Source organism: Haliotis rubra, unplaced genomic scaffold (assembly GCF_003918875.1).
Source record: "Haliotis rubra isolate DU_JTF1 unplaced genomic scaffold, ASM391887v1 Scf482, whole genome shotgun sequence".
Classification (NCBI taxonomy): domain Eukaryota; kingdom Metazoa; phylum Mollusca; class Gastropoda; order Lepetellida; family Haliotidae; genus Haliotis; species Haliotis rubra.
This window is the reverse complement of record NW_025767171.1, coordinates 148,491-163,218: the sequence shown is the minus strand read 5'-3', so window position 1 is coordinate 163,218 and position 14,728 is coordinate 148,491. Positions and strand designations below refer to the sequence as shown.

At 35.0% G+C, this 14,728-nt stretch overlaps 1 protein-coding gene across 2 annotated transcripts in view; it reads left to right on the top strand.

The window, feature by feature from the left end:
* LOC124291131 (furin-1-like) overlaps nt 1-14,728 on the top strand; it is a 226,591-nt gene that overhangs the window by 193,473 nt on the left and 18,390 nt on the right. The window contains exons 12-14 of one of the 2 annotated variants that reach the window (XM_046728037.1): nt 171-472; nt 6,470-6,682; nt 10,556-10,687. In XM_046728037.1, the coding sequence (XP_046583993.1) occupies nt 171-472; nt 6,470-6,682; nt 10,556-10,687 (647 nt within the window). The remainder of the gene's footprint in view (nt 1-170; nt 473-6,469; nt 6,683-10,555; nt 10,688-14,728) is intronic. The other variant, XM_046728038.1, reaches the window with a different exon arrangement.

Genomic DNA, 14,728 nt, shown 5'->3' with positions numbered 1-14,728 from the left:
ATTAGTATCTTATTTCTAAGCAAATGTAATTTTTTACAAATGCAAATGTCTCATTCTGAAATCTTGTTCATAACCAAAGCTAATCATCATTCAGTTTATGATATATAATAGTGCAGTATTGTTAGTTACGTTAAAACATTTAAGTACATATTATGCTCATTTCTCAACAGACAAGTTCCAATGAATGGCAGAATTATGGTACCACTGATGACAGACGGCTGTATGGGCAATGTCAATCACGTGAAATTCTTGGAGCATGTGCAAGCTCGCATCACCATGTCCTCTAACCGACGAGGAGAGCTTCAGATCTTCTTGACCTCCCCACAAGGGACAAGATCAACCCTCCTTGCCAAGAGAACTAGGGACAGCTCTCGAGAAGGATTCAATAACTGGGCTTTTATGACAACTCACAACTGGGGCGAATATGCAAATGGAACATGGACACTTGAAATAGAAAATGGTGCAAGTTCGTGTGAGTAATGAATTTTGTGGTTTTGATGATATTTCTGTAGATAATGATATAACTGTCATCCCACTGGCATTGTAAGCTTATTTGATATAGTCAAGTCATGTCAGTTTGTGATACATTTTGCATGATCTGTGGTCAGATGTGGGGTAACCACTGTGCTTTGCTCACTAGCTATGTAAAGGGAGATAACTATGTTCAACAAGTGTATGGCTAAAATGGCCTTTATTTGTAGAAAGTGAGAAATATTTTAACTGATGTTGCTATATTTAATTGTTTGACTTAAAGTTGTACTATCATTGATTTGATTGTTTTTGTTTTGAGGTTGTTAAATAATATCTTGTAGTAAACATACCCATTTTGTCAAGTACATAATTTCTTTTTCTTCTCAAGTATTTTCTGAAACAAACATTTTAATCATAGTTCCCAAAGTGAAATTCAACAACATTTTTCAGTGTATCAGTTGAGAAAGTAGAATCTGTATCATGTCCAAAATGTTTGTTTTTTTAATCCAAGGTACTTGACACTCTGAGAGATAATACATATTAGAGATAATTGCATAATGATTTAGTTGATTGGCTTAGCATGGCAGAGAAAAGCGTTTGATAAATTCTTATCAGTCTGGTGCATGTCAGCATGAGCAGAACCGAACACATCCACCATCACAACCATCTTTCGAGCAGAACCAAACACATCTACCATTAAACCATCTTGTATCTTTTCTACGGACTGTTAAGGTGTCATATTGTATTGGGATCTTAATGTGGATGCAAGTAGTGGCTGCAATTAACACTTTTGTTATTAACTATAAAGTCCACTTGTTAATGTACATTAAGTTTGTGTTCAAACGAAATTATAACTATTTGGGAGGGGGTTATCACAAGTGATGATTGATCCCTATCTCTGACAGAAGGGCCGACATATGACAACATTTCAGAATTAAGTTGGAATATGGAAATGTTTTGTTGATACTGCTATTTCTGTGATTACTTTTGATTAAATCTGATCACTCTCATTAAAACTCTGCTAAACAAAATCTTAGGGTGTCCCTTTCATGTGATGTCAGAATAACCTTTCATGAACTTTGACCTATCAATGAAATGACTAACACCTAACATTGGCCAATCAGAAAGCAGCATTCTTGAACTAAACTGCTCTTACTTATTACAAAATACAAAGTTCCCTCACTTTCCTAATTTTGTGAGCATGCTCTGATTGGTCAGATGAAAGGTTGATCTGACATGTCCGTCCTGTGTGGGGGATGTCTCAGATGTTTGTTTAGCTGTAGCTGGAACAAAGATCTAATATTAAAGAGTTTGATATTCGGTTGGTTTACAGAACTGTCTCTTTGAAAAATATCTGACTTTGTTTTCATCATGTCTTGCTTTCCATTGCAAAGATGCTCTCTATCACTGATTATCACTTAAATCGCAAAGATGCTATCTACCATTGATGTTCACTTCATTAACCATTGTTTGTATAACCTACATGTAAATACTTACTGGCAATGCAAGGTGTGGAAAGAGAAATAGTGATTGAAGCAGTTGTAAACCAGTCTTGTAAAAAGCAGAAAATCAGGTCTTTTGGAAAAAAATCTGTCTTATTCATCTCTTGCTTTCAATTGCAAAGATGCCATCAAGATGCTACTTATTGAAGCAGTTGTAAAACTTGTATTATTGTTAAAAGCTGAAAATGACACTTGGATCTTGATGACATAAGAAAAAAGTGAAATGATAGCATGTACATAATAAATAGTCTGGTCACTCAAAATCAGCTGTTAAAATCAGCTAATCAATACATGTATTTGTATAATGTTCTGATCAACACAACACTGAAAAAATGGTCTTTTGTGGCGAAATATTAAATATCAAAGTCAAAGCAGGTACCAATCATTGCTTGATGATCAAGGATGTCACATATTCGTCTTATTAAGGTATAAGTAATATCGCTTCTAAGACCATTTCTAAATACAGTGCATTGTTTCACCGATAGATGCTATTGAATTTTGGCATTTGTTCATTGTTCAAGCAAATGCACATGCCTGCTACTCTCCGTTTTATTAATTTAGACATTGTCATGAAAGAGAGAAAGTTTGTTTGACAAATGATCATGTACCTGTTGGCGAATCATGTAACTATTGGCTGCAAATGGACTGTAAACAATACAGAAACGTAGTTGTAGTAACAAAGTACAACATGAGTTTGATCCTCCAGACCATCTGATGTGTGGTGTGTGTATGGCAAGCAAATAGGGGATTATATGAAAGTCATTATTGAAATAATTTCAGGAGTACTAAAACACTGGATTAAATGCAATAATGAAAATGGTCCAGTTGTGAGTAATGTTCAAGTTACCTTGTACAAAGTAACATGTGAAGGGAATTACATGTAATTAAGTTCAAATTATTTGAAGGAAATGCCAAGATAAATGCATAATTCTATAACATTTATGTCCGACTGCCACAAGTGTGTTATGTTAATAAGATAATATGATTTGGAAGAATGATCTCCAGGTATGCTCAGCTAAGCTGTGAACTGAATTATTTAATATTTTTTCATGCCACAAAAAGCTGTAATATTGCTGATGATGGTTTAAACAATATATCTTTGCCACTCACTCGAGGCCAGATGAAGCAAACTATGAGTGTTAGAATTTGTTTCTGAGGATAGTTTAGACTGGGTATTCCTTTGCACTGATGTTCTATATTTACTGTATGGCCTAAGTACAAATCTGGACAAGTACAGGTTTCTTGAGCTGTGAAGGAGATGAGTGAGTGAGTGAGTTTAGTTTTATGCCACACTCAGCAATATTCCAGCTATACGGTGGCGTTCTGTAAATAATCAGGTCTGGACCAGACAATCCAGTGATCAACAGCATGAGCTTGGATCTATGCTATTGGGATACAGTGACATGTGTCAACCAAGTCAGCAAGCCTGACCACCCGATCCCGTAAGTTGGCTCTTACTACAAGCATAGGTTACTGAAGATCAATTCTAACCTGGATCTTCACGGGTTGGAAAGGAGATGACTGATGAGAATGGAATGGGGATTGTTGTTGTTGTGGGTTCTATAGGAAAGACAAGACAGACTGTAGCTGCTCAACATCCCAGGATTGATTCCCCCTCATGGGTACAATGGATGAAGCCAATTTAAATCCCTCATTTTGTTAAGTCTGGAATAAAGATTAAAGAATCCTAAGACCATACTGTACACAATATGAGATTAAATATATGTGTGAAGCAAGAATGCAATATACTGGACACCTTCTTTCCTGAGTAAGATTTGCACATGAGCTACTTCAAAAGTAGCCTAACTGTTTTTATATTTCTCAGAGGCCATATCTTACTGCCTCACTAAACAGAGGTTTGGCGGCTTGCCCTTCATGCAATGACTAGTTTTATAGATGATGTAATGTGTAGTACCAAAGTTAATACAGAATATGTGTTATGAAATGTAGCAGTGATTGATGTCACTGATGCTGTTCTTTAAAACTTCTATTCTCATGAACTTTTTCAATTTTTATGTTCTTTTTTTAAATATTTTTGGATTGCTTTGATATTCAGTTTCGAGTTTTAATCATGTTAAGCCAGAAATGTGCAACCAGTTTTTTTTTTCTGCTCAAGTTCTACCCTTTTTTAAGTAGCAATGCTGTCATGTGCAGCTATGTTTGCAGTATAAAAAAAAACAGAACAAAAACAACATGGTTAATAGGCGTCTGGTAACATGCATGTGTACCTGGCCTAAATATAAGCGGAACTGTATCACCAATTTAACAAGAAGCTAATGTGAGTCAGCGTCACAGTGTTGGAAGTAACTGCAGATTATTTTGTGAATTACATTTTGGTTTTACATTTACTTATGAAGTCTTCAGTGTGTCTTTAGTATTTTCTCCAAAGAAGAGTGTTAAACAGTTGTATCTGTTGAATTTTGTAAGACAATTAATTATTCCCACAAATGTGATACTTCTGCTCTATCTGCATGCACTGCACTTACTTGTCTACTAATGTTTTATCAACTGAGGACTGTTATTTTTTCCAATATCTACCTTTTAAATGAGTGATATCAGCTTCATGATGACAATTTGGCCAAATCAAAGCCTTTGTATAATTAATCAAGTATCTCTTTCAAGCAAAGTTAGACCCAAGATTATTCAGGCCTTTGTAGATATAGCACTCTTGAAGACTATGATAAGAAGTAAACTTCATTTCATTACTTTACATATTGCATTGTCATTTGCTTCTATACTCATGAAAACATATGATCTTACTTTTACAATTAGTTTGTTTGAGAAACCTATAGTGCCAAATAATGCATGAAGCTCATATTGCTATCTTTCAGCTACAGTATGCACATTCATGCTTCTTGAGAGAAACTGTAACTTTATTGTCTAAGTTACCAGATACTCACTACCTTACATTTTCATTCTTGGGGCCCAAGTGCCGATTATGAAAATTGCAGTATGTGACCAAAAAAACGCAGTAAATGAATGTAACATTTCATACTAGACATTCTGAATGAATGTAGTTAAAGAAAATAATATGTGGAATTTGGCAGTTCCGTGAATTCTATGTACTGACTAAACATGATTTCATCCTTAAAATAATTACAGAAATCAAAAATGTTTGATTATATCTCAGAGTTGATAAATCTTCAAATATCATTTAAATTCTGTTAAACAGAATTTGTTAAAGATAAACAGTTTCAAAATGAAAAGTACCTATCGTTTCATCATGATAATTTTGACAGAATAAGTGGAAGTAACTATGAAATGAATATCAAACTACTCATACCAATAATAAGATATCTAATAAAACAGGTTTGTAAAATACACTATATATTTTCACCACCATCCTGAAAGTAGCCAAATTTAGCTTTTCAGTTTCTCTTTAATAGGAATGGTGGTACCCTTTTCACATTCTCCATCTGTTGTTTATATGCCATTCATTCTCACAAGGCATTTTCAAAATCATTTCATGTCTTCACTTGTGGTTCAAAATCACTTAAATTTTTTATTGTCTTTCATCATTTTGATATTTTGCAAGAACTTCCACTTCTATTGGTCATGTTATTTGACTCCAGTCTTGTCATGACAGCACAATGTATTTCACTGTAGAAGAACTTATGATCACTGTGCACAAAGAATATGGCTAGACTGATAGTAAGAAAGTTAGTGCATGCTCAGACACACTCGGACAGTAGCAACTAGCTTTGCATGTAGGTATATTTTGCTCTCACAAGATAAGCATGCAGTATATTTAGATATCAGTGTACTTTGAATTATGCCTTTCCAAAAGCATGGTAGCCTCAAACATTGTGCAGGTTATCACACTGGTTTTAGACTGACAATTATGAAAAAAATGAAAGAATCAAACTGTTAATTCACATTTCCTTTTTTATGTATATAAAGACTAACACCTTAACCATACTCACTTGTACAGAGGAAAACATTTTTGAAATAATTTGTAGTCAAGTTGTTGACATTTAACATTGACATTGAATAAAATGAATTTTATGATTTCAGCCTAGTTAGAATTTGCAGGAGAGTTATTGACAGTATGAAAAAGTGGCTGCATGTAAAGTGTTTTCCTCTTGGAGCAACCAAGGTCAACTTATGTTTTATCTACTATGATGGTTCAGAAAATGTTGCTGATATCATATCTGGTCCATCTGTTGACTTTACCTTGTGTTGATTAAGACTGTAAGCTGAGATAGACAAACTGATTTGAAAATACTACTGAGATCCTAATAATGAATTGTACATGTAAATATGAAAATGATGATGTATCGTATACAGGTAATTATTAAAAACTTATGATTAAGACATTTGATAAGCTAGCAAAATAACCCTCTGGATACTGATGTTTTCGGACATTGCACAAGGAGTTGTCTTTCTCTGTTGACCTTGGACTTGCATATTGGGTGATGTGGTGTGATGTTTGTTTCTGCTAACCTCTAACCGTGTCATCTGTGATGATAGTATTGTCCCTTTCTGTTTGTTTGCAGTTCGAGCTGTTAGATTGAGGGACTGGGTACTAGTATTATACGGGACTGATAGTCATCCATGGAAAAAGCAGCATCCGCCTCCTCGTCCCCCCAAAGCCATCACATCCACTCAGGCGTCGTTCACTAACCACTTTTCGTACATGCGTACCCAGTCTCCTAATAGCCGTATGTCCCATCGACCCTCAACTCCAAAACCGAGAATCACCACTACTCGTAAGAAAGGGAACAAACACTTTGACCCCAGATGGGGATACAATAATGTGTATATCAACCCTTCTTCAAAAACTACTACCTATGTACATGACAAATCAAACTTCCGTCATCAGCCACACACATGTGTGTACGAAACTCTTGCCAAAAAGTCCAACATGTCCGCTCTGCAGTACATCAGGATGGTTCGCCCCAACCTGACGGCAGGCAAGACTTAGTGTTGTGTACCTCTCAATTACCTCTGTGGTTGTGGTAGATGTCCTTGGTTTTGCTGTGTTTTCATTGGATGTTGCTAACACTTGCCCTTGTTTCATTGGCTGAGTCAAATGGTTACTATACATCAGCTGGATGATTTGAATTTTGATTTAGTTTCTGCCAGTATTCACTGTCCTGTGATTGGATGATTCCATCAATGTTGCAGTTTGATTGGCTGTCTGATTCAGGCTCCACATCCAGCATGTTCTTCCTTCCTTTGTTGTGATCATTGAAAAACGGCTTCACTTTGCATGATGTTCTCGTCCCGTACATCAGATGTCATCAGCATGCTCATAAACTATGACCTCAATCAACTCAAATTACTTACTGATACCCAATGTTCTGCATTTGCTCTTTTCATCTATTCAATTATATTCGTTTAAAGATGTTACAAGTCTCTCAAAGTCTGTAATTTCCATTTTGATCTACATTACTTCTGCAAACTATCAAACAACTGAAGGACTTTTAAACTGATCTCTACCTTATACTGATTTTTCATTCAAACGAATAAAGAGGAATATTTCTCATCTCGGTTATGGTTAAAGAAGGTATTTCCATCTCTAGTGAATGAGGAGGTACCAGTAGTTGTCTGTTCCACCTGTTCATTGCTGAATTATTCTGTGTCCAGCTAATGGTCATTTCAGTTCTGGATGCATCCTCATGAAAGTACATCTCTGACAGCTCTGCCCATTTTAACAAACCACATATGCTTGCCTTTGCCATACAGTTTTCATTCTTGATCAGATAACAACTGCTGATGAAACAGTTTATGTATGTTTGATGACTGTACAGTAATCATATATTGTATTGCTTCTAGTTACCAAAGCATATGTTGCTTCACATACACTCAGACATAGTCACATCAACTTGGAACATGATAATATTGTGTTTTTGATACTCCTTTCGCTGATTGTAAATTGCCATTCTCTTCGCTGATTTCAAATTTACTTTCAAACTTGTATAATTTGCAATAGTTTAACAGATGATATTACTCATTTGAAAGATATGATACAAGAGAACTGTCTTGCCACAATGGTGCATGTAATGGTAATGAAATTTGATAAAAAAGATACGAATATCAAGTAGATCTCAAACAAATATGCTTATGGCAGCAGTGGGTAAGTACAACATTTTGTAAGGACACATGAAGCAGATAAACTGCATGCTAATCTGGAAAAAATGAACATGAATATAAATAATGGGGAATTATTTGTCATTATGTCTGTTCTTTATCATTCATCCTGATAGACAGCAGATTGATTACCATAAGAAGCTGTTCATTTGTAACATAGCAGCTGGCATTTGTAGATGGTCTAAATGACAGATGCTTGCTGTGCTCCCAATGCAGAAAAATACAAACAGATCATAATGACCTGTTCATTTGGAATCGTGATTAATTATGGGACAGAACGCCTTAATCCAAGCACTGTAACAATATCTTTACAATGGTCCAATAATATTTGTAACATAAGAGAAATTTATCAAATCAGATTTTGCATATCATACAAGGCCTTACATAAATTATACAAATAAATACACAAGAATTTTTTCAACCAGTCATACATAATTATTGGATGAGAGACTCACTCTATATATGCAGCAAACATTAACAGGCCCTACCAATTTTGTTTTCATAATGCACCCTATCACAAAGCAGTTTGTAAAAGAAGAAAATGTCAAATTTGTTAATAACCATCGACTTGGTCATCTCTTTGGTGCCCCATGGTTGATCTAGCGCTGACCCATCCAGTGACAAATGACTGGTCTGAAACTGAGAACATATGGCAGCTTTAAAGTTGTGTCATTGCTGAATGTTGTGGATTGCATGTGTGTTGATGTGTCGCATTGGAGTAGCAGACTGAGGTTTTCATTGATACATGGTGGCATGCACCAATAGCACATATATATACTTGTACCTGACTGTCATATAGCTAGAAACATATAGTTTGTAAGTAATATATTGAGTAAAGAACTTCATAAATCATTTCCATGTTTGTAAATTGCCATCCTTTTTCATACATACTTTTGGTATATTTAGTATTTCATTAGTAGTTTTATCACACACAGTACGGTATCATTTTTTCATCATTCACAAAAACTTGTATGTTTTGAACCATTATATTTATGTAAATGATCTTACATGGCTGTTTATGATTATCGAGAAACTTAGTCAAAATGACAAGGAGAATGTCACATAAAAAAAAAAAACAATACAAACACAATATGTAGAAATATGCCAAATTTAGGGGGAAATCTGTTAATTTTTATGTTTTGGTTATTGATATCCTGTATGGTACATCACAAAAATATTCAAAAACAGATGTAATTCATACATAGCATGGGATGTGTCAAGTGTCGGAACACTCACATCCATACCTAATTTGGGGAAACGTTTCAACGTGATGAGATGTAGATCATTCTGACACATGATCAATCAAAGATTTAAGATCAGTTAAAATGATGATATTGTTTAGAAAATGAGTTACATTATTGGAAACAACCTGGCCAATTTGGAATTGCATGTTTGGCCAGTGCATGACAAAGGCCACCTAACCGATTAACCGTTTCTTTGTCGATGTTATTGCAGTCTCACAGAGCAGCACAGCTTTTGCTTATATCCTATGGTAGATGCCTTTCTCATATTGTAACACTGCAGTTTCATGCAGCAAGGGACTTTTTTCACTTTTCAACTCATGTTATTTAAGACCATTTTTTGTAAATTTGTTGTTTGCTATGGAAAATTCTATTGATTTTGATGTGCTTTTGATGTATTGGTTTCTGTATATATTTTTCTCTCTCTGAAATTAGAAGTATTTGGCACACTTGAAAAAAAACCTTTTGAACCTTTTTTTTCCCACAAACATTGTGGTTTGTGATTTAAAAATGATTGTTTCAAAAGCTACATTCTTTCAAATCTTTTCTGTAAAACAAATGTAATATTAATAAAGTTTTTTCTTTCTAAATTTGAAATTTATTCATTTATTTTGCAATATTAAACATGCATTTTCCCCATTCATTTGTTACCCCTTTCTGCATGCAATATCCCCTCCCTGATAACACTGCGTGTTGACACACCCCTACTTACAATCTACCAAAACCACGAAATATTGTTCCAAATTGGTAAACATATATCTATAAAAATCTCTGTGGCAAGAAGGTAAGTGCAATGGCTGATGGGTTAGCCAGCTTATGTGAGACTGCTTACCAAACGACTGGTAATTAGTTCATGGCTGGTATTGTCATGCATTGGTTAAGATTTTGAAGTTCACTATTTTATTTCTTGATTGTTTTTGTGTAGCTCTTTACGAGGTATATGCATTGTCTTCATTTTTTTCCCTTGTATTACTGGTGCAAAAGAAAATATCTGATGACATAATGAACATATTTTCAACAATCAGATGTTGATTTAAACATGATTCCATGTGTAAGATGTTTTTTCCATATAAACCAAACTGAAGTTTTGAAATCTTGATATAATACTCACTGAAGACAACTTGAACATGTTGAAAGGAGTGAATAGATTGAAATACTGTGAATATTAAGAAAAAGAGCACTGACTTTCCTATTCATGTGACTATTTGATGGCAATTAATTTATTGAATGAAACTTCTTATTTTTCAGCGGAATTAAAAGAATGGACCATGGTTGTCATGGGAACAGGAGCTCATCCTCTGAAACAGAATGTGACACCTTATCCGAAAAACAAGCCACCTTTTACCTGTGCAGGAGTTACCTCCCATGGCATCTGTATAGGTGTGTGTATATTACCTTATCTTGTTCTGGGACTGTTCAGCAGCATTATTCACATTCCGGGGCTTTCATGACACTTGCCCTTACTCTGAATATCATCATGGTAGATGTAAATACAAAGATCACTCTGTGGATGGTATGATGGTGTAAGGCTATGTGTACTGTATATTATTGTATAGGTCTGGTGGTGTTTTCCCAAGTGTATATTTGTACTTTATGTTACCTCATTTTATTCTGTAGGAGAGATTAAACATACACTGCTGTACATAACCTGTTCAGCTTTAAGTGATTTAATTGGGTTTATTTTCATATTTTAAGTTTTTCTCATACTGTGTGTGAAATTGCAGTTACTGCATGATGTCGATCAAATCTTCTCTTCTTTTATAAACATTCAAAGTCTATCACAATGAAAATTGTAATTTAATTTAATTTTGTAACTTGATTAAAGAAATGAATTCATTCAGCTGATTCAGAACAGTTGAACTTATTGTATAAATACTGCAATGGTGAGAATGGAAACAGATTTAATGTATCATTTGTGTAACTAATCACCATGCAGTTAGCAATCATAGAGAGACAGTACATCTTACTATATTGAACTTTCAATGCGGTTGAATCCCATGGTCATTGAATCTTAAGAACCTGTAAATTCTATACCTTTTAAAATTAAGGACCCTTTGACATTCATGCTTAATTTCGAATGTTGTATTGGGGGTGATGATATCATGAAAAACTTTAGTCTCACATCACAGTGAGATATTACTGACATTCAGGATGCTGTTAGTTTGAGTTCCTTTGTTGATGAATTTGTTATATTGTTTTAATCTGAGGAACTCCAAACGCAATATATGATTGTTGTTTCAATACTTTTGTTGCTATTTTACAAGCAAATCCATCCCTATTTATCTTTTTCATACATTTTCCTTGTTGACTTGAAAACTGCCTTGGAGTGCATAGTTTCATGTACATTGACTAATGTCAGCTCATTGAAGAGAGCAGGCATGGAATTCTCTGCCTGAATATGGCCTGATTATTGCCTATGATTTCATCCAATATATGTTAGTTACAAGGAATACTCATATAAGCTCAAAGACTTTATCCATCAGGAATTTGGAGGGACATTTGTAGACACATATCTAAATGAGTATATACAAATTAGAAACATCCCTTATAGCTTCCATCTCCATATCACATGGCTATTACCTGAATTCTATGATAGTATGAAGAACTACAGGTGTTCATTTTCATTCTTTATACAACTTCAATCAGTTGACCAGCATAAACTCAGTACTCACGTTATAGGGCAACAGATTATCAAGAGTATAGAACTTTATGGATTACAACTTCTTCATTTGGTGAGAGCGACTTTTCGATACAGATTCTTGTACATTGTCAAGCACGAATATGAAATGAAATTATCACTCAAAACTGGACTATTGCAATTAACATGGAAGTGAAATGAAGTCAAACTATAAAATAATTATTGTTGTCATCATTTCTATGCAGTTGTAACAATATTACTTCCACTGATTGAAAAATGTACTTGGTGTTAATCAGATAACCTTCTTGAAATGCAGTCTATATGTAGGTTATCTGTTCATTTCATTCCACTTTGTTGTAACTTCAATCTGAAGATGGAAATCATGTGTATTAAATTTATCAACTTATAAATGTGTTAGTGTGCATGGGTATTGTGTGTGTCAGGATGAAGTGTCATCAGTAATCCATGAATGAATTAATGTTTGACAAAACACTTTTAAAACGTTTTAAGTCACATTTAATGTAGTAATTGATTTTTAACATGTATGAATGTTTTCAATGAATGTTTTGTTCCATTTATGTGTTGCACTCCAAGCAACAATTTCAAACCAATATTTGACTTTGTATGAAAAAGGTCAATAGCTATTCCTTTACAGAATACTGAAGCTTTCCTCTGCCCCCTCCATGCAGTAAAATGTGACATACAAGGGGATTGGTTGTCCACAAGGCCTTCTGAATATTTATGATTAGTGAAAAACTAAATAGACCAAGTCTTCATTCTGATCTGGTTGAATAAGCTTACCATTGTCTCAGATCAGTCTCCCAAGCTTTGATCCCTGGTTTGCCATGTTTCAGTTGAAAACCCTTTATACCTGTACTTGTCAATATATATGCAGGGATGTCGGGACCAGATGGAACCTGTATCTTAGCTAATGATGGTTTAAAAATATTTTGACAGGTTTCATGTGCGCTCTATTTAAAAGTAAAGCATTTTCATGGCCAATTTTTGTGCCATATTTGATACATTTTGTAAAAGTAGAGTGAGAGCACAGCAGTTGTCAAACAGATATGCAATTAATTAAACCCTAAAAGAAATTTCAGTATGCTAAAATGAATTAAATTAGGAACAATTACATGTATTGTTAGTAATTGTTAGTAAACTTACCTCTGGATTATGGTAGCCTTATTCCTGTGGATACACAGAATACATACAGAAAATCAAAATATATTTTAACACTAAGTCATAGGTTATACTAGTGGTGTACCTAATCTACCCCTGAGTTAACTCCCTTGATCCTGACGTCACTGTATTGTTGTCCTAGAACCCTTCATAATTTTTCTAAAAACAACACATCTATGACATCTTCTAAGGATAAATTCGCGGGGAGGACACAGGGTGGAAACTACTCCCCATTGTCCAGAGGTAAGCTAAGTAACAATTACTAACAATACATGTAATTGTTCCTAATTATAACATTCCCTCTGGATTATGGTAGCCTGAATCCCAAGTAAGGAAGGAGGGTTACCCTTGGAAGATACTACCCTCTATACCACTAACTGAGAGTTGATTACTCAACCTCCTAAGAATAACTATGACTTAGTCAGAGATAAATAATTTATCTCCAGATTGGTCAGTAGCAGTGAGGGAATACATTCCCAGAGATGGTGAGTCTTCTAACTTCCCACAGTTATGGTTGATATGATAGATATCATGATAATCCTAATCCGTATTAGTAGGAATTATATAATTCCTGACGCCATAAAACCGGATTACGCTAGATTCCTATGAATATATCATGATTCTATTCGATTCCCGAATTGTGTCAATAAACCTAATATTCCTTAATATTATGACGTCATTTCTGGTAATTATGACGTCACTTCCTGTTTGATGACATCACTTCCGGTCTAATGACCTCACTTCCGGACCCTAGAAATAATCTCTATGATGTAATACTAACTAACCTAGATGACATCACTTTCGGTTAACTGTCATTAGACTATAAATGTGCTTAACTCAAACCTTAAGGTAACCACCTTGAGCTAGTAAATCATATTCTAACCTGAAGCCATCAACCATAGCTCAGAACTTAGAAACTATATCCATATTGTGCTCGGTTTGGTGATACATCTAAATGTAAATTCTCTTACCATGTCAACTTGTCCAGTATCCATCCATCATCCTTCCGAGTGGTCCCTCAGACAGTCCCAGGCACCATCTCTCACTGCGTAAACCTTCCTGAAGATGTAGATGCCAGGTCAACACCCCCACCAAATGCCAGATACTTTAGAGAAGTGTCCTGCATAGGCTCATAAGGAGATTTTTGAAGAGATTGAAGTACTAACGTTAAATCCCACTGTCGTTGGAGACGATATATCCTTAATCTGAAAGGATCTGATCATTTTGTGAAGCGATGTATCCGAGCCCACAGATAAACCTTGAACGTCCATGACTGAAGCAATAGCTGATCGATATCCCTCAATAGTATTATGCTTCAAATGTTTCTGTTCCCTTAGGAACAAGATAAAATCCGCTATCATTGGAATGGTGACAGTCACGTCCAAGATTCCACACTCTCGTCTCCACTGGATGAATTGTCGCCACTTAGCGTCGTACAAGGCAGCTGTGGAAGGTCTAACTGATTCTGAAATAGCTCTGGTAGCTTCAACCGTAAATCCCTGTTTCCTGAGTGAACTTGACATAGCTTCTATATGTGTAGCGCAAGTTGCCTGACATTCTTGTGAAATCTGTTGGACTTGGGTTGACTGATTAGATTGTGCCAC